The 26,374-nt window shown below is 49.9% G+C and overlaps 2 protein-coding genes across 12 annotated transcripts in view; one reads left to right on the plus strand and one right to left on the minus strand.

Moving 5' to 3' along the window:
• The window catches only part of LOC309622725 (uncharacterized protein), a 48,973-nt gene that overhangs the window by 8,587 nt on the left and 14,012 nt on the right, over nucleotides 1-26,374 (plus strand). The window contains exons 1-3 of one of the 10 annotated variants that reach the window (XR_014241069.1): nucleotides 9,925-11,199; nucleotides 15,670-15,876; nucleotides 18,372-18,419. Coding sequence is in view for 3 of the 10 variants with exons in the window: in XM_082378825.1 (XP_082234951.1) it covers nucleotides 11,120-11,199; nucleotides 15,670-15,876; nucleotides 18,372-18,419 (335 nt within the window). In the remaining 7 variants the exon portion in view is untranslated. The other 9 variants (XM_082378825.1, XM_082378826.1, XM_082378827.1 and 6 more) reach the window with 9 other exon arrangements.
• Nucleotides 19,910-26,374, minus strand: part of RHBG (Rh family B glycoprotein) — a 64,157-nt gene continuing 57,692 nt past the window's right edge. Inside the window, exon 8 of one of the 2 annotated variants that reach the window (XM_082378702.1) lies at nucleotides 19,910-20,353. In XM_082378702.1, coding sequence (XP_082234828.1) covers nucleotides 20,310-20,353 — 44 coding nt within the window. In that variant the 3' untranslated portion in view covers nucleotides 19,910-20,309. The remainder of the gene's footprint in view (nucleotides 20,354-26,374) is intronic. The other variant, XM_082378712.1, reaches the window with a different exon arrangement.

Raw genomic sequence — 26,374 nt, forward strand, 5'->3', positions numbered from 1 at the left:
AGCCTGCTCTAAAGGAATGAACCCTGGATGAGAGCCAGGAGACCTGTGACTTACCCAGCTTTGCCACTGATTAGCTAACTGCTTGACTTTCTTTAGCATCCGTTTCCTCACCTGTGAAATGATGATACTAATACCTGCCCTGTGAGCCTCACTAGGTTGCTATAAAACTTAAATATCCTGACGTATGTTGAAACTATTTATTAACTATAACATGCCACAAAGCTTATACCTTTGTCTAATCTCATACTGTGTCATTGCTCCCTTCCACTGTCTTTGCGGTCTATGCTCTTCATTCCCATCAACCCTGTGTCTCAAGTTGGAAACTGATGGTCAGGAAGGGAATACAGAGCACAGCTTCTCTACCTCTGCTAACAAAAAGGAATGAGTTTCAACCATAGCAAGAGGTTGAAAGGCTGGAGCCTCTTTTAACAGGGAGAAAAGGGCAGAGAGGGAATTGTCTAGAGCAGCATGAAAGCAGGGGTACCTAGAAACAAACAGAGGGATGGGGTGACTTGCTCCATAATTGGCCAGAGGGAAGGCTTAGCATATTTTTGCTAAAAGGTTAAGGGCATCAGTGAATAAAAGAATGAATGTAGGACTTCCCTGGTGGCGCAGTGGTTAAGAATCTGTCTGCCAATGCAGGGGACAGGGGTTCGAGCCCTGGTCCGGGAAGATCCCACATGCCGCGGAGCAACTAAGCCCATGCACAACTAGTGAGCCTGTGATCTAGAGCCCGCGAGCCACAGCTACCGAGCCCGTGTGCCACAACTACTGAAGCCCGCGTGCCTAGAGCCTGTGCTCTGCAACAAGAGAAGCCACCACAATGAGAAGCTCGCGCACCGCAACAAAGAGTAGCCCCTGATCTCCGCAACTAGAGAAAGCCCGCACGCAGCAACGAAGACCCAATGCAGCCAAACATAAATAAATAAATAAAATTTTAAAGTTAAAAAAAAAAATGAATGAATGTATTGGGACTTCCCTGGCGGTTCAGAGGTTAGGACTCTGTGCTTCCAGCTGCTGGGGGCCCAGGTTCTATCCCTGGTTGGGGAATTAGGATCCCGCAAGACGCGCGGTGCAGCCAAAAACAAAAACAAAAACAAACAACAACAAAAACCCGAAAACAAAAAAAGAATGAATGTATAAATGAATCTGCATGAACGAATCAACTGTGGTCCCTCCGTAGGGTAAGGTATTTAAGGTTTTGGGACACTAGGTGGCAGCACAAGGCAAGAAACCAAGAGATGAGACGTGGCACCTCATCTGTATTCCGCTGACTTTAAGCACCTTTTCCCTTTCTTTACCTACATTCTTTCAAAGGATGACACTCTCTAATGGTAAAGATGCAGACAGGGAAGAGAAAATCTGAGGGGAACCAAATCATATTTCCTAGGGTCGTTTTCAAATAGCCCTTGGGGTTGGAGTGTTCCAGCTTTCAAAAGGGCATTAAAAAAAAAAAGGAAAATTCAGAACACTGCATGAGAAATCTGGATTAGGGTAAGGAGGCATTCAGATAGGACTCCCAATCTAGACTGATTGGGAAAAGAACTGTGGCAGGAATCTTTTTTTTTTTTTTCTTTTTTTTAAATCAAATAATGGTACTCTGAGGAAGTTAGTGCCTCACCCATTCCTGCCTCAGGACACCAAAGACATGTCTCCTCCAATGTCTCCATAGATAGAGAGCCCATAGCATTTCTCAGCAAAGCAAAAGCAAAGCAGAAATCAGGAGTGTAGTTAATGGAAACTCTTCATTTTATCCTCCCATCAAGTATTGGTTCTTTGCTACAGGAAAGAAGGCTCTGCCAAAAGCCGGGGGCCATCGAGTAAACCCCCATCTCAGCCAGGAAATCCTCAAAAGCTACTGTGGTACAAAGCAGGGAGTTGATCATACCACCTTTGCCACCATAACGCCAGTCTTCTGTGTCGTGAACATCATCCCAGTGGAAAGATGCTGCCTTCTCCTTAGTTTCACTCTGCTTGGTTTTGTAACTCTAAGACAAAATTCCCCTTTCTATATCATTTCCATTTCTCCTGTTGCTCTGTTCAACATCCTATTTTAGCAGCCATCCATGGATGTGCAGCCCAGTGATGCCCCTCCAAATTTCCTTTAGCACAGTAGAACAAATACCACCATCTTATCCTGTTTTCTCTGTCTATGGGCTATGACTCCTTGATTCTCCCTGTCTCTTCCAGACCTCACTTCTTCCCATGCTTTTCCTTTGAATTGTAACACTTACTGTCTTTGTAATAATGCATATAAAGCACTTGAAACAGAACACTCATTTATTCATTCATTCAACAAATTATTTATCAAATGCCTGTTATACTCTTCTGGGCACTTGATAGAGAAATGAACCAAACGGGCATGATTCCTGCCTTCGTGGAACTTTCAAGGAAGCTTATAGTTTTCACTTTAAGCTGACACATCCACTGCTTTGTGTCAGAATCTTGGCATTGGAAGGAATGTTTGAAACAGCTAGTTCAATCCCTTACCCAAATCAGAAATTCCTTCCTCTATGTCTTTGATGGGTGGCCATTATTAACAAAACGTTCTCTATATTTGGTCTTTTCTGGGCATTTATACATTCTTCTTCATGCCAACCCTAATCTGCTTCCTTATTTCCATTCACCGATTCTTCTCCTGCACTATTTTTTTTTTATATCTTTACTGGAGTATAATTGCTTTACAATGTTGTGCTAGTTTCTGCTGTACAACAAAGTGAATCAGCTATACGTGTACATATATCCCCATATACCCTCCCTCTTGAGCCTCCCTCCCACCCTCCCTATCCCACCCCTCTAGGTCGTCACAAAGCACCGAGCTGATCTCCCTGTGCTATGCAGCAGCTTCCCACTAGCCATCCATTTTACATTTGGTAGTGTATATATGTCAGTGCTACTCTCTCACTTCGCCCCAGCTTCCCCTTCCCCACCCCCCCGCCACTGTGTCCTCAAGTCCGTTCTCTACGTCTGCGTCTTTATTCCTGCCCTGCCACTAGGTTCATCAGTACCGTTTTTTTAGATTCCATATATGTGCGTTAGCATGTGGTATTTGTTTTTCTCCTGCACTAATAGTCTGTCCCTTTTCTTTCTTTACTTTTTTTTTTATTGGGGTACAGTTGTTTTACAATGTTGTGTTAGTTTCTACTGTATAGCGAAGTGGAGTTCCCTGTGCTATACAGTGGGTTCTTATTAGTTATACGTATTAGTGTATATATGTCAGTCCCTAGTCTGCCCCTCTTCTACATGATGGCCCATTGAAAGTTAAAAGTTAAAAACAGATATCATGTCTTGTATTTTCCATGTGCCAGTCACTTTAGTGGGTCTTTTCATATAATCTCATTTAATCCTCACTTACTGTGCAGCCAATGTCATTCTCACCTTACTTACTAATAAGGAAACAGAAGATGAGACAGGTGAAGTAACCCGCCCATTGTCATACCCCTTATGTATCACAGAGCCCCCTGTTTTTAGCTAATCCTCTTCTCAGTGCTATCTTATATGTTAGTATCTCACTTCAGATGAAGCCAGTTCAAAGAACAGTAACATTCTTCATCTTTCTTGATCTGGATGTGATTCTTCCCCTCATAAAGCCAAAGACCACGTTAGCTTTAAGCAGTTACATGATGGTATCGGTTCATAATGAGCTTATGATTACCTAAATGTTCAAGTCTTACTGATATGCATTATCGTGAAACATGGTCTCTCCCATTCTCTCCTTTCCCTACATTCTGCATGTTCAGGTCCTATTCATCCTTCAAGGCCCACCCAGCTCATGCCACCCCCTTAATGAAATCTTCCCGATTCCACATTATGCCAATTGAATATTATCTCTTGGGCTTCGCTTGTGGCGCAGTGTTTAAGAATCCGCCTGCCAATGCAGGGGACACGGGTTCGAGCCCTGGTCTGGAAAGATCCCACATGCCACGGAGCAACTAAGCCCATGCACCACAGCTACTGAGCCTGCACTCTAGAGCCCACAAGCCCACAACTACTGAGCCCATGCGCCACAACTACTGAAGCCTGCGTGCCTAGAGCCCGTGCTCCGCAACAAGGGAAGCCACCGCAATGAGAAGCCCGCGCACGCACTGCAAGGAAGAGTAGCCCCCGCTCGCTGCAACTAGAGAAAGCTCACGTGCAACAACGAAGACCCAACGCAGCCAAAAATAAATAAAATAAAAAATTTTTTAAAAAGGATCTCTTGCTCTCCCCTTAGAATTTCTATCTGGTTTTCTGAGCACATATCATGTCCTGCTATGTACGTCAGTAATCTGTGTCCTTGTCTTCACTCTTTAACCAGAGCATATGCCTCATTCCCTTTTGTGTCTCTTAGTGCTTTGTATATAGAAGTATCCAGCCACGTTTGCCAAATGGACAAATCTTATAACTGGGAAATTAACATTGTGTCCCTATATGTGCAAATGCTTTACACACTGCTGTTAAATTTCTTGAGCAAAGGCTTTCTAACTTCTCTATGGTGTTGGGGCACAGTCCCTGCTCTGTCTTGCACAGTGTTTTGTATAGAACACCCGCCAGGAACTGTGTATTACCTCATTGATTTTTCACAGCAGTCCTGTGAGGTAGGCATTACCTCTGTTTTACAAATGAGGAAAATGGAGAGTCAGAGAGTTGAGGATCCAGACCCAAGATCACCTAGCTAGTAAGCAGCAGAGCTGGAATGATTCAAACTGAGATCGTCCTGACTCCAATGTCTGTGTTATTTCTGTCACTATGCTGCTTTTCTAAAGTAAAACATGTGCCCCTTCTGGAGACCAAGTGTGTTTGGGGCAGTCGCCCCAAACAGGCAGTTAATTGTTGGCCGAGCTGGGGAGGCCTGCCTCTGCAGATTGTCCTGGAGATGATAAAGCAGGCTGCTGGGAGCCCCTTTAGGTTCTTGAGCAGGTCAGAAAACAGCTAAAAATAATGGCTGAGAGACAGAATGGGTTAGAAGTGGCCAAGACACAGGAAACTGTGGGAAGAGACTGGCTATTCTTTGTGTGTGGAACTCTCTCCTGATTTCCTCTTGAATAATTCTCTCATCTTCTGCAAGTCTTTGTTCAAATGCCACCTTCTCAGTGAGGCCCCATCCCTCACTCTCTTACCCTGTTTTATATTTCATTTATTTTCTATGGCACTTACCACCTTTTAATAAATAACTTGCATGATCTAATTCCTGGAGCCGATTTGCACATACATATTCCTCCTGGTTCAGCCATAAACTTCCCGTGAGGCTCCTCCTAAGCCTCTCCCTCCACCATTTATGAAGCCCCTTTTGACCACAGAGTAATAACAAAGAAGAGAATAAATGTGAAAAGCCTATAGAAGAAACGACTTTTAGATGGAATTAAATTAGTGCTCCTGTGGATTTTCCTGTCCTTTTCCCCACAGTTCCGCCAAGGGAGGGATGAAAGTTAGATTTCAGTAATTATTTCCCAACAGTCACAGGTGGGAGAAACTTGAAGAGACTAGAGAGAAAGAGAGACCAAAAGTGGGCTGGGGCAAGGTGGCCTCAGAGCTGAGACAGCAGGCCAGTGGGGCACAGAACAGGCTGTCCCACACCTCCACAGGGGGCTGATCCTCAGAGACCCCCAGAGCCCCGGGCCCGCCCCTCTCCCCGATTCCCATCGTCGCAGGCTCCCGAGAAGAATGCAGGTCAGGAGCATAAGTGACCTTTCACACCTCAGACAAGCTAAGTTTGTTTTCTCCTTTTCTGTCCAGCGCGCAGCAGGAGGGAGGGGGAAATGGGATGGGCCTTGTCGAACTTTCTCCCACTACAATACCCCAGAGGAGCTGAAGTGGAGAGAGTAAAGGATCTATTTATTTTGGCTCAGGAGGGACAATGTAAGCAGATGGTCTTTGATGGGATTAGCGGCGTAATCTCTAAGACCCTGGTAAATTGGAAAATGATCCATTATATTCCAGGAACCTTTGGCGGCTTCAGCTCCTGGGGAGGGAGGGGCAGGGCCCGGGGGCACCTTGTTAGAAAGGACCCCCCTCCGGGAGCAGCCAAATCTTGCACAGAGAATTTGGGAGGAAGTTCGTTAGCTGGGCGATGGAAGCCCCTCTCCACTTGAGAGAGCACAGAAATAAGAATTCTCCCAGTGCCCTCTCAGAGCCTTTTTTTTCTTCTTTTCCCTCCTCCCTCTCCTGGGTGTGCTGGGGTGTCTTCACTAACGGCCTCTGCCTCCAACACTTTCCATTCCCAGGAACTCTTCTTTGGGGAAAGATATTGGGTCTCCTGCCTTGGGAGGTCAGAAAATTCTTCTTAGAATCCAAATGATAACCCTCCCAGTGGAATCTCACCATTTCCCACTCCCTCCACTGGGACTCCCTCCACTCTCCATAGACTTGAAAGCCAGGCAGAGAAAGAGCCAAGAGGAGGGGGAATGGGCAGGGAGAAATGTGAAAGGGGAGGTAAGGTGATAATGAGCCACTCTGCCCAACCCTTCATCCTTTTAACTCACCTCAATCCCCGCAGAGCCCAAGTGCCTCCAGACCTAGGATCCCCTCCATCTGGAGGAGACTGGGCCTCTGAGTTGGAGGCTGACGGGAGACGCATTCAGTATGAGGTGTGGTGCAGTAGATAGGGTCATATAAGTTATTTGTAGTGTGTTGTGTGTAAGTTATTTGTAGTTCCTCACAACTAAGCGAGGAAAATTGAAATCGAAAAACTGGAAAGCCTAAGGTCACCCACTTCAGTAAGTGACAGAACTAGGACTGAAACTTGATTTCATTATACTGTGAGATCTACTCGTGTTGATAAATATGTCTAAATCTTTATTTTAACTACTGCACAACATTTTATTTATTTATTTCAGTATTTAAGTAATTTCCAAAACTTTATTGGTACAACCATTCTTGAACAGATATCTGCTTGGAATTATATCAGATTTATAGATTTAACTTGGGGGATTAAAAACCAAAACACAAATAGTCAAATATGCATTTTTCCATACATAGAATCTCCACAGTTCTTTGAAAATAAGTATGTAAATAAGGAAAGTTGGTGGTGGGGAGGGGCAGATAGAAAGGCAGCACAAATTATTCAGTTCTAAGTAAAAATTCCAACACTTTTGAGTATATTCAACTCTAAGAGATGTAACAGTTGACTGGTGAGGGTTCCAGGAGGAATTCCACTTGTACAGCATTTTGTTTCAGGCTATTTCAATGTACTGAGGTATGTTTTATTTTATTTTAGTATCATTTTTTAAAAGAGTGACACTTTGTTGTGTGTGTATTTGTCTATTTGGGATAATTTGAGGCTGACACAAGGATTTGTAGACTGGTTAAAACAAGAAGGCAGAGTGAAGAGGCAGCAAGCTACAGCCATTCCTCACCTCCCAAGCCCCCCTCCCCCCCAGCAAATATGGAAATTTCTCCCAGCAAATATGAAAATCAAACAGTTGACATAACAATCCTGGACTGGAAGAAACTTACTATTTCTTGAGTGTCTATGAGGGGCCAAACAGGTACACACTGGGTGCATTAATGCACTGAGTTCACAACCCAAGGAAGTATGTTTCCTCTCCTGCATTTTACCTGTTCAGAACAGAGGCTCAGAGAGTTTAGGTAACTGGCTTAGAGTCACACAGCCAGCTAAGTGGCAGGGCTGCCACTGCAGACTGTGCTCTTCCCAACACCTTGCTCTTCCATCAAGCTGTCTGGCCTTATGTCATCCTCTGCCCAGAGCACCCCGCCTGGTTATTCACCCTCCTGGGAAGTCCTCTTGCTCCCTGTTCTGGGTTTCTTCCACAGAAGGAGGCTACTCCTCACCTCCCGCCCCCACAGCTGGTGCCTTTCTCTCAGGTTGGCCTGCACCCTGCTGAAAATTAATACACAGTATGTTTACTGATGAAGTCCAAAATGTTCTGGGGTGAGACTGACTGACTCGCCAAACCTGGGTTGGTCTCATTCCTTCCTGGCTCTGATCATCTTTCCGCTGGAAGGACTGGTGACTCCTAGCCCCAGACTCTCCTTTTATAAAGGAGGAAATAATTTGGCCAAGGCCACATAGTTGGTCCTAGCAGCCTGTTCCCCACCAGTCCATGGATACGGGGGCCAGGAGAGAGACTAGGGTAGGTATTTATTCAGGTGTTCTGAGAGTAAAATGGCCACTGAGTCAGCTGGCGCTTATGGGTGAGCTCTGAACTCAGCCAAGCCTCTTGGTGGCTGTGATTCCAGAAATGGCTCGGCACCTTTATCTGGAGGACTTCAGCTTGCTGGGTGCATCTCTTAGGCACCTTCTCTGTGCCCTAAGATGTTAGAGCTTCCCCATCGCCTCACACTCTCTCTATCACCTTTCTCTGCTGCTGACAGCCACAGACATGTTCAGCGGAGTCTACATGTTCCTAATTCTCTGAAGTCTGTTGCAGGCTACCATGTTATGGTCTCCCCATCCGCTACCGGAAGCCCAGGGTCTAAGGGCAGAATTCAGCAGCTTTGGAAGATAAGGTCAAGGGCCCCCAGCGGTGCTTCAGGGAGAGAGGATATCAGTGCCTCCGGCCAAACTCCTTGAGGGGCTCGGCTGCCCTTCCACCACCTTTCTCCGTCTCCCTTTTCCCCTTTATCTCTATGTTTCCTTTTCTCCAGCATTTCTTCCTCTCTTATCCGCCGCGTTCTTGGCCCCCTCTTTTCTCCTCTGTCTCTCTCATCTTCCTTCTCCTCATCTTGCCAGGCTCCCCTGACACCCTAGCTGCTCCTGGTTATCAATTACTCACCCCCCTGGCCCCGCACCACAGTCCGGGACTTCCTGTCTGGGGCTGGGGCCCTGAGCTGCCAGCAGGGAGTGGGCGCCGCCGCGCCCCCCAAACCCCACGCTGTCAACAGGCCGGTTTTCCCGTGGCTCCGCTTGGCACCACGAACCCAGAGAAGCGCCTACAAGGGCCTCGCGGCCAAGAACATGAACCTTGGGGAGAACTGACCCTGACAGTCGAGGGATATAGGGGGGGATAGGAGGATCATTCTTGGTTTTATTTTCCCCGGGGGTGAGTTCAGTAGCGGAGGTGGGGGGCAGAGGTGGTCCTCTGTGCCATCGCTGCTGGCGGGGCGAGTCGGGACTAACAGACCCTCCAGCGGGGCTTTTCGCCGGACCCGGGTCCGGGGAGCGGGCGGACGAGCAGAGGAGGCCCCGGGGGCTTGGCTTGGGCCGAGCGCAGGCGCCCGGATCCCCGAAGCTCTCAAACGCCGACTCGCCCCGTCTAGGCCCCCTTTCCCCTCGGGCGCCTTGGAGTCGTTTCTTTTCCATTTTGTTTCCTTGCCGTTTCTATAATTTAGTTTAACATTTTAAATGCCTTTGGTATGTTTCCTTTTTATTTCATTTAGTGTTATTTCATCTCGTTTGTTTTAATGTGTTATTTCTTTTCAAATAGATTTTGTTTTTCCCTTTTCTCTCTTTCCGATTCTCTATTTTCTTCTGCTCACTTCTCTCCTCGGCTCTTCTCGTGCTTTCATTTCCTCTCCTGGGCGCCCGCAGCCCTGCGGCTCCCGCGTCGGAGGCGTCCGCGGTCGTCCCGCCCTGGGGAGGAAGCGAGTGTCCCCCACGCCTCGCCCTTCCCACCCGGAGCCCCCTCGGCGCCGCCCGGCGAGTCCGCGCCCCGTGCCGCTGCGGAGCTTGGACTTTGTCGCAAGCGGGAGCCGGAACCGCTGCTGCCGGCGAAAGCGCGGAGAAGAGGCACGGGCGCCGGCTGGGGCCGCACGGGCGCGCTCCTGCCTGGCTTTGGCCGGGCCCGGGCACCGGCAGTTCACACATAGAAGCCACAGGTCCACACACACTGGGATTCAGGGGCCCGCAGACCATGGTCCACGAGCCACAAAGACACCGAGGCTCACAGCCAACTCAAGGGCGTGCGCTGCGCAAGCACAGCGCACAGCGACAAACACAAACACCGAGATCAACAAATGTCACACATACAGCCCCAAACTACACACGCACACCAGTCACGAGTGTCATACGGCCATATGGACATATATGTGATCATAGTACACATACACCAACCAGCACACCCATGACTGCGCACTGCATGTGGACATGAGGCAGAGACACACAAACCTACTTGTGCACACACTGCCGCTCAGGGGGGTTTCAGTGCTGACTACTCAACCCATCCCAGTGGTGACCCTGGGGAGAGCTCCCGGCAGCGGGGAGGGAAGCTGCCTGGTGTCACCAAGCAGGCACAGCAGTAGCCATATACACAGACACCCAGCGTTCAGTAGCTCTGCCGGGACTAAGGCTGTAGGGGCTCCAAGGTGGGGAATACTGGCTGCATTTTTAGCTGAGGGATCCAGCCCAGACCCCAGAGCCTGAGCCCCAGAAATGAGCATCAGACCTAAAGAACCCTCTGCGAAGCAGACAGAAGCGGGCACTGCACCAAGAAAATGGCACTGTGTTAGAGTGTAAAGCAGGCATGCGATATGTGTGCCAGTGTGTATTCCGTGCCACATGTATCCCACACAGTGCCGGTGTTTGGCCAGGTGCCCACATGGAGACCATTATTTTTGTGAAAAGGAGCAGAGGAGATGTATATGGTTCCAAGAATAAAAGTAACATATGTATACAAATGCAGGTACCAATACACAACTAGGGAGATGTCAAGTAGAAAATCTCTCTCCAGCTCACTGATATCGTCATCAAGCTAGCATGCTAGACCAAGCCTCTGTGGCAAGGTCTGTCCCCTTTCCAGGGCGACCGTGATTATTTGGTGCCATGGGAGCTCTTTGGTGAAAGACTGGTTTGTGGGAGAATCAGATGTATCTGACATATTATCAGCCTATCAAAAGGGGAGATTTTGGCAGCTTTAGGGGGGAACTTTGGGGTAAAAAACTATCTGAATTGCACCCCAGAAGTCCTGGGTTTGGAAGGTGCCCTGGGCTGTAGCAGCACCAGTGATGGCCAGACACGCCTGGCCGATGGTGGGGCCTGACCGCAGGTAGGTGCCGGTACACATAGACTGTGCTGGATAAAAACATAAACCTGTTCATGCCATACGCAAACCCTCTGTACACACGGACAGCTCTGAGAACCACACTGGGCAATGTGCGGTTACAGATGTCCAATTGGATTGCCAGAGAAATTAATTTTGTAGGAGAGAAGATAAGAGATATTTAGGTGCACACACAGAGCTCTATGGTTTTAGAGCTCAGTTATTGTAATAGGAGAGCCACAGCAGCAGGAAAGTGCCTAGCGCAAAAGAGAAACACAGGCAGGTGAGTCCCCCTCATAGAATGCCAGGTTGCATGGAGATGGGTGTCTAAGGGGCAGCCCCGGGGAGGGATTCGATCCATTGTCCAAACGACTCCAGATGCACACAGAGGGATGTGCCTGATGAAGCTGCAAATCTACTCACCAATTTCTGGGCTGAGCCTGGGGGAGAAACACGCAGAATTGAGGGCCACATCCCAGGTCTCTAACGTGGGATAGAGAATGGAAAGCGTGGCCCTTGGGGCTGGCTGGCTGTCAGTCTCTGGATCTGCCCTGTCCTTGACTGGCTTTCTGGTGCCTCTTAGCACCTTTTTCTTTCACTCTTGCAGGTCGCTGTCTCTGGGTCGGTCTCTGCCTCTCTCAGTTTCTCTCTCTGCTCCGTTTGTCTGTGTTTCTCTCACTGCCTCTTCAATTCATTTACTATTCTGTATTACATGGCCACAGAGAAACACAGCCAGATGCAAGAGCAGATACAAAAACAAATGCATATCGTAGATGCAGAGGTCATTGGTGATAAAGCCTATCCATCTTGCTGGTCTATATAGATTTATGTGACAGCACATTTTCATTTTTGTGTAAAAATCTAAGTAGAGCCTTGAAATTTTGTTTCCTTTCAGTCCTGTGGCTGCTCTCTCTTTGGGTGTCTGTCTCTGTCTCGTTTCTCTCAGAGACCCTTCCTCTTCTTCATTATATCACTTAAGAGCAGGCATTTTGGCCCTTGGACCCTGCCACAGTTTCAGTAATCCCCCCTTCCCTATATTGCCTTCTTCGAAGTTTGCCTCAGGTGGGCAAAGGTTTTTTTTTTAAACAGACAGTTAGATTGCCACATTGCAAGTGGTACCTGGAGAAAGACATTTGAAACATGATGGAGACGCAAGAATATAAAGGGACATAAAAAGGGTTTTGGGGCCAAACAGAGATACTTCCTTAATTCACCTGGGGGCTGGAGGCTTCTTCTGAGTGGAGTGGAGGGAAGGATATAGGTGAGGCTCTGAAATCCCAGTCACTGGTCCATGGCTGCCGTGGGCCAGCAGAATCCCACCCCGCAAGGCAGAGGAAGAGGTACCCAACTCAGTAGGGCAAGCACTGGGAACAATATGATGGAAAAGCAATGAAAACTGTCAAGGTCCCACTTCCCAATCTTGGATCTGGTATAAACAGTGTCTGAGTAAAAGAAGGATAGAACAGGAAAAGGGAGGGAGTGGTATGGCTGACTCCTTAGAGACCCATGCACCCCGTGGAGATCTAGCTGGGGAGCCAGAGAGTGAGACAACCCCTGAGAGGAGAGGAGGGGTTCCCGGCCCAGCCCTGGTGGGAGAAAGGAAGCTGGAGAGTCGGACTTCCTTCATGTGATTTATGCTTATCCTGTGGTTGTTAGAATAAATGATGCGCCAAAAGCCTCTGCTGGGGCCCCTTGACCATTTACTAGGTGGTGGAAAGAGGGCAAAGGACTTGGTAATGTGGGTTGGGCTCTGGAGCCAGCAGAGGACTGGGGAAGGCCTCCGTCCTCGGGCTGCCCCAAGCCCAGCCTGAGTGAACCTGGAAAGCTCGTCCCTCCCGCCTCCAGATCCTTGTTTTCTCTCCAGATCTGGATTCTTCGTGCCTCTCTCTGTGTGAGTTCGCGACTCTGTTTCTGGCTTCTCTACTCCCTTGAACTGTGGATCTGTCTCTCTCCATTTCTGTCACTGCTTCACAGCTTTTCTGACTTCATCTGTCTCTGTTCTCAGGTCTCTGTCTCTCCGTACCCCCTCCCTTTGTTAATTCAAAGGGTTCTCACTGAGCCCCTCCCTAGGCTTCCCAGAATAACATTGAGTAAAATGAGATAAAACCCGCCTGTAGGTTTTTTTTTCTTGTCCTACTCCCCTCAGCCCCCTCCTCCAGGGCTACAACCCCCTCTTATAATGTCAGATAATTGCTGGTGTGCAGCTCTGAGAAGCCAGAGCTGATACCAGGGAAGGAGCAGGGGGGTGGGGGGAGAGAAATAAATAATAATCTGCTTCCATTCAGTGTATATAGGTTACTTGATTTGCATATATGCTAATATTGTTATAATTACCCTGCTGTTCTGGCCTATGATCAAGTTCTATAAATACATAGGATAGCAGAGCTAGGCCTAGCCACACCACCCTGAAAATTATCGAGTATACGTTATGTATCTGTGTGCATTTCTGTGTACTCTAAATCTATGAGCCTTTCTTTGATATAACACTCTCCCTTACAGATCCTAGCTATTCCGGCTTTTAGTTACCCCTCCTATGTTTTAAGGCCACTCCAAGGGAGAAGGAAAGAGAAGCCTGAATGAGAAAACATTCTAGGTTATATTTAAATTCTTAGAATTAGTATCATTATGAATAAGTTATTACTATTTTATTAGGAAAATCAAAGATTTCCCCAAATTATTGAATTAGTTATCTCCTGAATGCCCCCCTCCTACAGGGCCTTGCTTTGGGGTACAGGTTGGGGGATAGGAAAAGATATCTCTACAACTCTAAGATGTCCTAGGCCTTTTGAGATGTTTAAGAAAATGCTGACTATGGGAGAGGAAGTGCAGTCCCCTTCCCCAAATCTGCCCCCATGCCTCACTCTCTTAGCACGCTCCCACTCTCAGGAAGCCAAGGGGAAGATGCTCATGGAGCTGTGCAGATTTTGGGGTGATAGTGGCAGAAGTGGGGAGGAAGCCTGGAGGAACATAAAAGACGCAATCCACAGCTGTCTGCTTTTAATTATAATTATCCCCTTTAGCTTCCTTTCTGGCTAATGAGGGGGGGATTAAATTTTTTTCTGCCTTTCTCCCCCTCCCTCCTTTCTCTGGAATTGAGGGGTGGAGTGAGTTCAGGGTCCTCCTCCCCTTCCTCCCCAATCCCTTGGTTACTGGGAGAAAGGCAGACTCCAGAGGGTGGTGACAGTATGAAGAGATTTGTAGGAACAAAGGAAGGACAGGTTTGGATTGCTGGACACGTCCCAGAGTTGGAGAGACCCCCCCCTCCATTCCACTGGCACCCCCTCCCATCAACCCCCCAGCTCCCTAGACAAGGAACTCAATGTCTTCAGCCGGTGAGAAAGGAGCTAAAGGGAGCCCTGGTCCAGAGGGAAGGAGGAGGGAAGGGGTGGGGAGCTGGGGGCGGGGGGTGCAAAATTAGTCTCAAAGGATCTTTATTTCTGAGCTAGTGAAGCAGATGTAATCAAGGGGAGAGCAAAATAATCATAATGGGAGGAATGAGGGGAGGGGGAAGCTGAGGCTGGAATGGGGGGACTGGGCCAGAACAGGGCTGAGAATTGGGGGGCAGGTAGCCTTGATTGGGGGCAGCCTGTTACCTTCTCCCACCTCCCCAAAGTCTGCCTACCTTTGGGTAGGCAAAGAAAGACCAGGTCTATAGACTCTGACCTTTGCCCTCAGAATCCCCCTTTCAGAGCTTAGGGATGGCCAGGCCAGAAGGTGGCTGGGAAGGCACCAGGGAGAAGAGAGCCCCCCGCCCCAGCTGAGGGAGGTGGTGAGGAGAGGGGAGACTGAAAGCAGTGGGGGAGGGTGAGAGAGGGGAGCCAGCAGAGACTCAAGTGGCCTCCAGGTCTGTGGGACAAAAGTTGGAGGGAGATTTGTATATGAGAGAAGAGGGGAGGGGGCCTTGGGGAAGGGGGGGCTTTGACAATGAACTTGAGACAAACTTCATTAGCATGCAGGCCTGCTGTCTGTCACGTCGAGCTCAGACTGAGTTCCCATGCAGGCCAGGAAGAGAGGGAGGGAGAAGAGGGAGGGGCTGAGGGTGGGGGTGAGGGAGAGAAAAGAGACCCGACCATTGTACCGTTCTGGGCCCCAGCTTCCACCAAATATCGGGACCCCAGCCCTGGAAACCAACCCCCAACTCACTCTCCCTCCTCTAAGAACAAGATAATTTATCTCCCACTTTGGATCTGTGGTCCCACCCCTCCTCTTCTCTTGTCTAGTCTTCCAAGTGCTGGCCTTCACTGCCCCCCCAACTTGGTCACCCCTCCAGCTCTCAGCCTTCATCTTCTGACTGTCACTTTCTCTTTTACAACTAAGATCTGGATTTGTGATTAGTTGAGCTGACAGGGACAGAGAGCTGGGGGAGGTTTGGGAAGGGGAGACTGGAATACTTTGAACCTCCAAATGGCAAACTGTGTCCTCTTTCTATCACTCCGTATCAACTCCACTCCCCACCCTAGACACACATCATTTAATCACGCTCTCAAGTTCGAAGGTGAATTAGAACGGGAAGGAGACTGGGGACAGGGTATTTCTGTCACACACTTTCTCTTGCTTCCTTTGGGGATAAGGGTGGCCTGGAGGAACAATAGCTTTCCTTAGCCCCTTCTTCCTGCCTCAGGTTAGAAAAGGCAGTAGGAGGAGGTGGGAAAGAGTGAAGATGACAAAGACCCCTTCCCAGACAGGCATTAGATGGGAGAAGGAGGGGCTTCATCAGAATGGGTTGTTATTCTGGTGGTGATGGTGTCTCCAGACAGGGGCAGCACCCCCTTTTTGCTGCCTTTCCAGGGAGCGCAGCAAGAGAAAGAAAGAGAGAGGCAAGCGAAATTCCTGAATGGATAGACAGGTGCTACGTCATCGGAGCTGCATCCTCCACTCCACAAGAGGCTAGGAGCCGGGAGAAAGAGGCAGTCCAGCGGCAGGGGCCACCCGAGCAGGATGTCCTCCTCACAGCAGCCGGGTAAGTGGCCATTCTTTCGGGAGGGTCCTAGCCCCTCAGACATCTGAGCTGGGAGTGGGAAGGGATCCCCTAAAATCAGTCAGGGCGCCCTACCTTCCTACTTTGCCCACTGGCTAATGGAGGCGGGTGCAATAAGCACAGAAAAGAAAGGCTGATAAAAGATTTAAGGGTGACCAAAAGGGATGAGGCATGTGTATGAGTAGTAGTTGGCAGAGTGGGATTTCATCTCTTGCTTCCCCCTTCTATCTATCGAGGTGGGCTGAGGCAGGCCCCTGCCCAGCCGTCCCAGAGCGCCTCTTGGTCCCCCTCCTTCCCCTAGCCCAGGCCAACCGGGAGACAGCTTACTAAGTTTGTCAATGGGATTCAGGGGGGCTTTAGGGTCACGGTGCTACTGATCCTATTAATCCGCCCCTCCCTTCTCTCCACCAGACAGGGCCAACATCTTAATGCTTGCACCAGAGGAGAGGCAGGAAGGGAGATTGTAGTGGAGATGGGAGGGAAGAGAAAAAATGGTTCTGTATTTGGACTCCTGACCTTCTTTCCTCGCTCTGACTCTTATTCCTCTCTGCCCCAAAGACTTCAGGTTTTAGGGGCAGACAAAGTCTGAGGGACTGGGGTGATTGTGGGTTGGGGAAGGAGCCACATCTCCAAAAAGGTGGAGACCAGAATCAGGAAAAAACACTGATAGCATTTAGATTAATTTTATTCCCCTTTTTCCTTGCTTTTCTCATGAGCTGGGAGGTGGGAAAGGGGCTGAGGGGAGCTTAAAGGCAAGTGAGGTACTGGGGGCAGATGCCTAGGTTCAAAAGGGGAGAGCACCCTGCTCCAGCCCTTATGCGACCCATCTGACGGTGTGTTTTTAATGTCTTGTTTTTTAAGAAGGGCCAGAGGAGATAGAAAGAAGACACTATTCTTATCCCCAGTCCCCACCCACATGGTGCTTTCTGGGACAGAGGCTGGGACCATTGTGGGGTAGTAGAGGCTAGAGGCCAGCAGGCTATTTCTGGTACCCCAGGGGCCAGGTTTCTGGGAGAGGCTGAGGCTGCCGCCACGGAACAAGCACACACATGTTCCATGCCTCCTGGGGTGTGGTCCTTGTCACCACGTCCCCCTGGACATTGTGTGTGTGGGGGGGTAGGGTGGAGTGCAGGGCAGAGGTCAGCAAGGAGAGGTAAGCTGCTCCAGGGACCCCATGATGCTTTTTGATTAGGGTGGGAGAAGGAACCTTAGGCTCCCCAACTGTCCTTGTGCTTATTTTCTATCAAGTTGGGGGTTGAGGTTGGCCCCCTCTTTGGTCTGAAGATAATTTCAGACTGAGACACCCCTTTATGAAATGGATGGGCCTGCAGAGCTGAGGCTGGGAGTTAAGTGGGTATTCATGGGTGTTAGAAGTGGGGAGGGGGGCATTCAAAACACCCCTCCTAAAAATCAGGCTTGGATTTAAGGCTTATCTCTGCTCCCCAGCCTTCCTTTTTTTTCTGATTTCCTCTGCATTTAGGTAGGTTATCTTCCTGACTTTAAAAAAAAAAAAGAAGAAGAGGAAGAATTCGTTGTGGAATTGAGTTTGATGTAAAAGGAATCACCAACTTACCCCAACACACACACACACACACACAAATACACTTCTCTTAGTATTTTAGGAGCTGGGTTACCTGTGGTATACATGTCATTCCTCAAAATCATAATTTAGCCTGAAGCAAATACTGGGAAAGTAAGACTATAAAATACTGAGACTGGGTTTCAGACCCAACATTAAATTTTTAAAAAAAGACTGCTTTGTATTCACACCTTTTGTGTATGTGAGAAAGAGAAGGAGAAGGAGAGAGGGAGAAATTGATAGCTACAGGATATGTCTTTATGGACCCTTAGTGATATGCATGGGTAGATGATAGGTAGATAGGTAATGATAAGAAGGGGGAAGAAAGCTAGAGACACAATATGATTGACAATATCTCAAGTGGATAGCACTTTACAGTTTACAATGCCATTGCATCTAGATGGACAAAAATGTATATCTGACCCCAGACCCTTCATTCTATCTGGAGCATGCTTTCTCATACACCAGGAGCAGCAGGAATCTGTGAGGGGATGGTAGCCATTGGGCAGGGAATTACTCCTCCAGTTTTAAGTCAGAAGGGTCACAGCATCTCCACAGGCTCAGTTCAAACCCCTGGGCCGGTAAGGTTTTGGACGCAGGTGGAAGGAGGTTGTGAGCATGGGCCTGGGTTAGAGTCGTCCAGTCAAGATGGAGCCGGAGAAGCTCAGGCCAGGGGCCCTGCCTTCCCTGCATGTCTAGGCTTTTCTCTTTTAGCTATCTCCCTGTGCAGCCCAGAGCTCTGGCAGTTGAAGAGGGGAACCTAGACTGTCTAGGTTCTAAAAACATAAGACTAGGAGAAAAGGAGTTGGTGAGAGAGTGTCAGGGAGACAGGGGTGTTAGTGAGAGAAGACTGGAGCCACTCAAAAGACTTTAACCTTTGTATTCTCCTCCTTGACAGGAGCTGGGCATCCGAGAAGAAGCAGCCTCCTTTGTTTCTGGTGTCATCGTAGGTGTCCCCCTTTTGGCTTTGGGGGTATTTATTTTCTTGTTCGTTTGTTTTTGATGGTGGTGTTGGGGGTGAGGATGGAGAAAGAAGCTGGTTCTGCAGTCATCTGGGTTTTCTCCTGTTCCCTACACCTCTCTACCCCATGCCCTGTCTCTTCTAGCTTTCAGCCCCTGATTTCGGTCTATTCTGATTGTAGTAAGACTTGTATAGTCATTGATAATGGGAATGGAACATGGAGACTTAGGAATGAAGGCCACCCTGCGCCCAGTTCCGTGAGAGAGAGGAGAGGCACTGAGGATTCCGGGGACTCTTTTCCCCCTCTCTCATAGGCTGCTGAGGGCAGAGATGGAGGCCAGTTGACACAGGGGGAGGTGGTTGGTTGCAGAGGAGCAGAGATATCTGCACATGGGTGATAGAGGTGAGAAAGGAGAGGAGTGTGGGTTGCGGTGAAGGGGGACCTGCAGAGCTTAAACAGCTGTGAGTGGGTGTGTGTGCCAGGGTGTGTAAGCATTGGGAGGTGGTACTGCTGGGAATATCTGTAGATATGTCATTGCATTTGTCTTAGTTGATAGGTTTGTGTGTATGCGCGTGCATGTGTGCATACACAGCACCCTTACACACTCATGCTTTTGCCCCTCAAAGAGACCATTTGCTGATGGCTAACCCTCTACCACCTCTGTCACCTTGTTCTCACCTTTCCAACTCCATAGGGCTCTCAAGCAAGTGAGCGGTGTGTGAGTTCAAGGACAGAATTGGGAGCAGGCAGGGAGGCAGTGTTTAGATAGACCTGAGGAATTTTCAGGCCAGCCTCTCAAGAGGAGAAAAACACTTTGTGGGGAGCGAAGGGTGGTATCCCCAGGGATGAAATCTTCCAGATTATGTCTCCACACCCTTTAAACTCATCTGCCCATACAGAGATTTTTTTTTCACAGCTTCCCCATGTTTTTTTTTACTGCGAATTCTTGCTTTTATTTGTCGCTATCCCATAGAAAATGCAAATATTCTATAGCAAAAGAATAATGTATGATAATGTTCACAATAATGATGCACTTATAAGACAGAAATAAATATCTGAACCCACCCTCTTCCAAATGCAGCTTTCATGTGTATCTTCAAGGCAAATTAACCTGATAATTGAAACAAAGAACAAATATGCTTTTTATTTAATTACCTAAATATTTCAAGAGAGTTGCTTGATGCCAAAATATATTTTGGGACCCAAATTATAAAGATCCATCCAAAAGCTGCATCCAGAGAGCATAATTCAGGCCATGTTTTTTTATACATGGACCTCTTCAGGGACACAGACAATGGGTGGGCATCAGGCCTGTAGGGGTGGGGGTGGGGACAGGCACTGGCAAAGAATGTATGCTCCTTGGCTATTTGAGACACTTACAGACTCAGATCAGCACCAGGGATTTGGTGTGCTCTCTCCACAGTCTGCCAGAATTTCCCTGGAAGGACTTGGGTGGGGTCTGCAGACCATCGCTCTAACACTGCAGCGGAATCTGCTGTGTGCTGGAAGCAGAGGGCTCTGCTCCACCTGAGGCCTTCCTAGAGAGACTGAGGCTGGTTAGCCAAGCACAAGGGGCATCTAATGCACCCATTTTACTCCAGCTGTTAGCTTCTCTCTGGTCGGCTGTATCCAATTCTCCATAGTAGAAGGGTCCCTTCTGGTCAAAGGAACTGCGGAATAGTCACTAACACACAACACACAACTCCCCACACTCCCCTCTCATCCCCATACACAGATCCCACAAGACACACCTTTTGTCAATGCCCGCCCTCTGCATCCACAATGGGCTCAATCCACATGAAGGCAAACTCAGACTTGCAGACACACTCACAGAGACACACATTCTTTTATTAATTCATCAGTTACTGAAGGACCTACTGTATAGCACAGGGAACTCTGCTCAGTATTCTGTAATAACCTAAATGGGAAAAGAATTTGAAAAAGAATATAAATATATGAATATGTATAACTGAATCACTTTGCTGTACACCTGAAACTAATACAACATTGTTAATCAACTATACTCCAATACAAAATAAAAATTAAAATAAATTAATTCATCAGTTACCGGGCACCCACTTTGTTTTAGGCATGGTGTTAGATACCATAGAGTCGAAAATGTATGAAATCGCCTCTGCCCTTGAGGGGCTGTCTCATTTGCTACCCTTGAATTAGTTTCTTTTTTGAAACTGGAGCAACATGGCTTGGTATACAAACCAATTCCAGTTAATATGATGGTGGGGAGTTTTCTGCTTCTTTCATGGCTTGCAGTTCCATCTCCATTAGAATAAAGACGATGCCCCACTCATGGTCATCCCTGAGCAGGAGCTGTGGGAGATCAGGTTGTCAAGTCCACCCAGACAAAACTAAACAAAAAATTACTTCATCAGGAATCTAGGCAGAGAGGGGGATTCCAAGTAGATAGTGCCAGGACAACTTAGAATAATCTCCATTTTCTTTTGTGGGCCCCCCCCCCTTATATTTGGACACTCTGTTTAGACTGAGGTACCTCTGTAGGAGCCAAAGCCACAGTAAGGTGCAAGGGGATCTAGTTCTTTGTCTAACTATTTGGGGAAATTTAGATATGTACCCACTTCTGTCCTGACCTTGGTTTTTGAGGAATTCCAGTTGAGTCTGAATTTGGGCAATAAGGGTGTGGTTGGGGGATTTCTGCTGGACAAAAAACCATTTCTGTCCTCCTCCCTCCCCAACAAAAATACAGCAGTGGCTGAAGGGGAAGGGAGGTTCCTGCTGATCCCAACTGCTTCTTGCTAAGCTGTCTGGATGGCCCGGGCCAGGGCAAGGAATTGTGGAGATAAGCTTGGGCCCCACAGAGGGCAGGGAACTTGGTTGGAAATTAGTGACAGAGAAGAAAGGGGAGTGTGTTAGCTAGCAAGACAGGCTCTTTCCCACATGCTGGCCCCAGCCCCCAGGAGCTGAGTGAGGGTAGGATGGAGGGGCAGAAAGGTTTGTTTAGGGTGCTTTTAAGGGATCTCATGGAAGGGCAAAGGGGTAAATACTTGTAGGGGAAATTGGTGGTGTGTTCGGAGAAGTGTAGGCCCTATTTAGGATTGCTGGAATGTCTAGAGGATATTGGGTATCTTATAAAGGGGTGTGAGGTGGTACACTGAAAAATATTTGAGGAGGTCTGTAGGCATGAAGAAACCTATAGTTTCTCTGGGGCCTGGCATGGGGGATGTATGTAGGGAATGCATTTAGCAGCACACCAGTAGGATATGTCTACCTGTGAGAGTGGGGAGGGCTCTGCTCTTCTGCAGCTCTACCCCACCATTGGCTGGTGTGCTCTCAGTTCTGGGAAGGTGAAGAATTGACACTGTGGAAGTTTCTAGAGAGCCTTTCCCTTGGGTAGGGGCCTTGAGACCCTATGGAGGCTGACAGAGGGGGAAAAGGTGTGCCAAGCACTGCCCTGAGAATGCCCTGAGACCTGGGGAAATCAGGGCGTCTGCTTCAGCTCCCTACTGTCACTGTGGTGGGGAAACGCAGGTCCCTGGGCTTTATCCTATTTCAAAGTGCCCCCCACCTCACAATCATGCAGCAATTATTCATACATTTTCCAGTCTTTGAGGGGAGCACCAGATGAAACCCACTGGCACGGGCTTGCATCTAACCAAGGCAAATAGCATTCAGGCTGGGCTTTGTCTTAGACTATGCAGAGGCAGGACCCTGGGGCAGATAAAACCACCTGGCTGGGTCTGATGGCCAAACACTGGGCCAAACCCAGTGCACCCCTGTTGGTGTAGGATCCCTGGTGATAGGAACCAACCCATATTAGGCAGAGGGACTGGCTCCCGGTGTCCAAGTCATAGGATTTTTTAGAAAAGGGGCCCAGAGGAGTGGGTGGAGGGATGGGGTAACTTGGCACCAGGAAATAGAACTGCTCCCTGTCAGTCACAGCGGCTCAAATGGGGGTCCGCAGCTCGATCTCAGAGGGCTCCGCCAGTCTTGGAGAATCCGGATCCCGCCTGCGGACCAGCGTGTGCCACCGGGAGTTGAGATACGGCATTATTCGCTTCTGATTCTCCCGGCCACATGGGGAGCCGGGTCGGGAAAGCCCGCAACCTGAAACCTTGCTTGGAGAATGATTTTCCTCCCTGTGACCCCGGCTCTCCAGGCACCCGGAGATGGAACCCGGGTTGGGGGTGCAGGGTTCGCGGTTGAAGGCGCACGGGGTGGGGGAAGGGAGAGAAAGCTCTAGCGAGGGCCTCCAGGGCTAGGTCAAATCTGCAGGTGTTGCCCAGACTAATGCCAGCTGGGATCCCCAGCCTCCCCTACCTGGAACTTTGGTGCTGCGAACAAGTTCAAGAGATATTCTCATTTCTGCGCGGCGAAAAAGGAGGCCCAGCCTCGCTCAGACCCTGCATCTCCCAATAGGAGTCCCAAACTTCCAGGATCTTTCCCTCACTGTTTTGGATTGAAAACCAGCAAGGGAGGTTCCCGTCCATCCTAAAAGATTAAGATCACAGTCTGGGAGGGATCAGAATCCGAGAAGCACAAAGAATATCCTGATCAGAGAAGGCAGGTAGAGGTAGACTCTCCAGTCATCTGGTTCTTTTTGAGGAGATGTCACCCGATCTCTTTTCCCATCATTGAGCCCTGGACCTGGTGCAATACACCTAGGGCCAAAATGGAAAATGTAGAACCTACAAAAAGAGTGAGGTTGGAGTGCAAAAGCACAAATGGCAATGGATTGGAGATGGCCGGCAGGTCTCGGGGATGCAGCAAAAGGTTGGGTGGGAATCAGCACACAGACATAGTAGTTCCTCCCCCCCTCACCATTCTCCCGGGGGGAGGGCGCCCCAATTGCGCGCTCCGGCTCAACCTGGAAAGGGGGAGGGGCGGAGCCGGCGGGGCAACGAGGTGGTGACGTCAGGCTCGGCGGAGCCAATCACAGGCTCGCCTGGGGAGGGAGCGTGAAAGGATGAATGAAAAGTCCGGAGCCGGAGCGCGCCCGGGTCAGAGCAGCGGCAGAAGCTACGGAAGGAGCTAGGGAGGTGAGGCCCGCTCTGCCCTGCTCGCCTTGGCTCGGCGGAGGCTGAGATCCCGGCGGCGCCTCCACCCCGGCGCCCGCTGAGCCCTGGCATCTCGGACCCAGGGCAATGGCATTCCGTGGGCGGGAACGTGCAGGGAGGACCGCGCGGGAGAGCACAGATGGGCACACTGGGCTCGATGTAAGTGGCCTGGCTGGCTCGGGACACGAGGTGGGCTAGAGCCTCGGAATCCTGCGTGCCGGCGCCTCCGCCACTAGGGGGGCTGGCCGAGCCCCACACCCTCCTCAGGGCTCCCGGGACCTCCTAGACGATTCCCGTTCCTGATCGGAACCCCCACCAACCCCTAGGGCACCTCTCGCTTCGGACCCCCGGCCATTTTCACAGCCCTGGGTGATTCTGGACCTCTTTGTACAAAGCCATTTCTCTGGGGGGGTCCTGCGGGGCCCGGGACTCGGCTCACCTTCCCGGCCCGCCCTCCGCTTTCTTCCCTCTTCCCCATCTCATGGGTGCTCTCTCGGATCCCTTCCCGGGTGTGTCTCTGCCCTTTCCTTCTCTCCTAGAGAGACTCGCTTGGTAGTCCCTGGGTCGCCTCCTCCCACCCCCTTTGGGTTGCTAGGATATTCCCGTTTCCTTCTGGGACACCTCCGGGGTTTTACCCCCAGGATTTCGCTACCCGCTCCCCCTTTTAGTCGGAGGCTTGGATCCAGCCCTTTCCCCTGCATGAGCTCCGCTTCGCTTCCACCGCCCTCGCGAGTTGGAAGCTGTGGGGGGGCCGGCTCCGCGCCTCCCCCCCCTACGACCCCACACGGAGGCTTGGGCTCCGCTGAAAGCTAAGGTTCAGTCTATCGGATGCGCCTGGATCTTCCAAAGGAGGGCAATGTAGACCCCGCGAGGTTTGGGAGGCCTCTGCCTCGGTCCCTGCAGTCTTCCCGTGTGGCACGAAAAGCCCGAGAGTCCCTCCTCCCAGGGACCAGCGGAACTCTCTCGCTTCTGGCTCGAATGGGGAGCGGGAAACGAGGCGTCGCAAGCTTTGGGGATCCGGGGGCGATTCCCGGACTTCGACACCGTCGGCCGTCGCGTCCCTTCCACGCCTTTTTCGGTCTCTGTCATGTCTGTGTCCCTGTGTCTCTGAGTCTTTTTCCGTCCTGGACTCTGTTTCTCTCTCCGTCCCCCACCTCTACCAGTGCACCCTTTCCCCAGCCCCCATCGGCGGGCGACCAAGATGCTTCGGCGATACAGGCGTCCGCAGCGGCAGCCGAGAGGCTGCGTGGAAGAGGCGGCGACGGCAGCCAGGAGGCGGGGTTGGTTGTTATCTTTGGTTATCTAGCTGTATGAGTGGTGTGGAGTCTTCATAAAGCTAGATAACCGAAAGTAAAAATAACCCCATACACTGCGCGGAGGGGCCCCGGGAAAGCTGGCGGCACGGGCGGGCGGGGGAGGCCTAAGCGAGGGGCTAGAGCTGCGAGGACCCACGGGCCGTGGTAGGCGAGAAGAGGACCCGGCGGCCTTCGGGCCTCAAGACCGCAACAGTCGGGGCGACTTTCCACCCTCCAACTTCGGTCCGCGCAGGTAGGAGTCGCAGCCCCATAGCCAGGCGCAAAGCAGTACCTTCCCCCGCCGAGTTGGGGGGTGGAGGGTAGCAAGAAAGGGCTTTGTGGTTACCTCTCGGGATGGGGCCTTTTCTGGCAGTCTGCGGATTGGGTCACTGCCGGGGAAGCTGCTCCAAGGGAGAGATCTGTTGAAATCTTGTTGTAGGGTTATTCCGGACGGTGCCGGGGGTTCCTGGGCCAGGCCTCTCCCGTGGGCGCTGGTGAACAGCTTCCCGCAGGCTATTCACAGCTATTGCTGGGGCGGGAGAGTTTGGGCGAGGTCACCTGAGAAGGCTAGCCATTTCTTTGATCGGCTCCCTGAAGCCACGTAAGTCTATCCAGCTAGGTCGGGAGCCGAGAATGGTAAAGTGGAGATAAGTGGAGGTAGACTGGAAGTACTGGGGGTGGGGGCGGGGTCGCTCAGAAAGAGGACAGGGTGGCTGGGGAAGCTCTTTGCCCAGCCTGGGTTCCGGGGCGACGGAGGGCAGAGTATATCTCAGCCCCCTTGTTTTCATATTCTTTCCTCCTTCCCACTCAGGACCTGAATCTGATGTCTTGAAAAGCTTCTCATGCCAGCTTTGTCTTCACTGACTAAAGGGGTTGAGTTGGGGTCTTTCAGGACACCCTACCTCCCCACCCCATCCTCACTGTCTTGGAAATCATCTCCAAGAGCAAATGGCCTCAAGGAGCTCCAACACAAAGGAATTTGTGGCTTGGTATTTATGCTGCCCAGAGAAAGCAAAGAATTAGAGAGATTAATCAGGGCCTTTCCTAAAAGAATCCATTTATCTGGCCTGACCTAAATATTTTAAGCAAAAGAGTGTTTAGGTGCAGTTGAGTGGAGGATGGTCTAGTCACTTGGTAGAATAAAAGTAACTGTAGCAAAACTAGAAGTGGGCCCCCTCTGCATTTATTACCTCTCCCCATCCCGACAACTCCCCACCATCCCCCCACCCCACCCCCACATTCCAGAACACAGGGCAGGGCAGTGAGGAGTCAAACGAGGGCAGGAGAACTGGACAAATGACCTCATACTGACTCCCTTTGCCTGTGTAAATTTAAAATTTCCTCCCAGGAGCTGATTTTATAGCTACAAGATTATGATTCAATTATATATTATGTGGGAGAAATATTTGGGAATCCAAACTAAAACAATTGGGCTCCAGAGTACCTATGTCTTCTTCCTTCTGAGGTTTGGAGGAAAGAGAGATTAACGGCCTTTTTGCTTTATTCAGCTGTTTGAAATCTGGTTCTTTGGAGGGGGGTGTGCAGCTGGAGACAGGATTAGGAAGAAAGGGAGTGGGTTTGGGGCAGGCACTATTAACCCCTAACACCACACCT

Source organism: Balaenoptera borealis (genome assembly GCF_965194805.1).
Source record: "Balaenoptera borealis genome assembly, chromosome: 1".
Classification (NCBI taxonomy): Eukaryota; Metazoa; Chordata; class Mammalia; order Artiodactyla; family Balaenopteridae; genus Balaenoptera; species Balaenoptera borealis.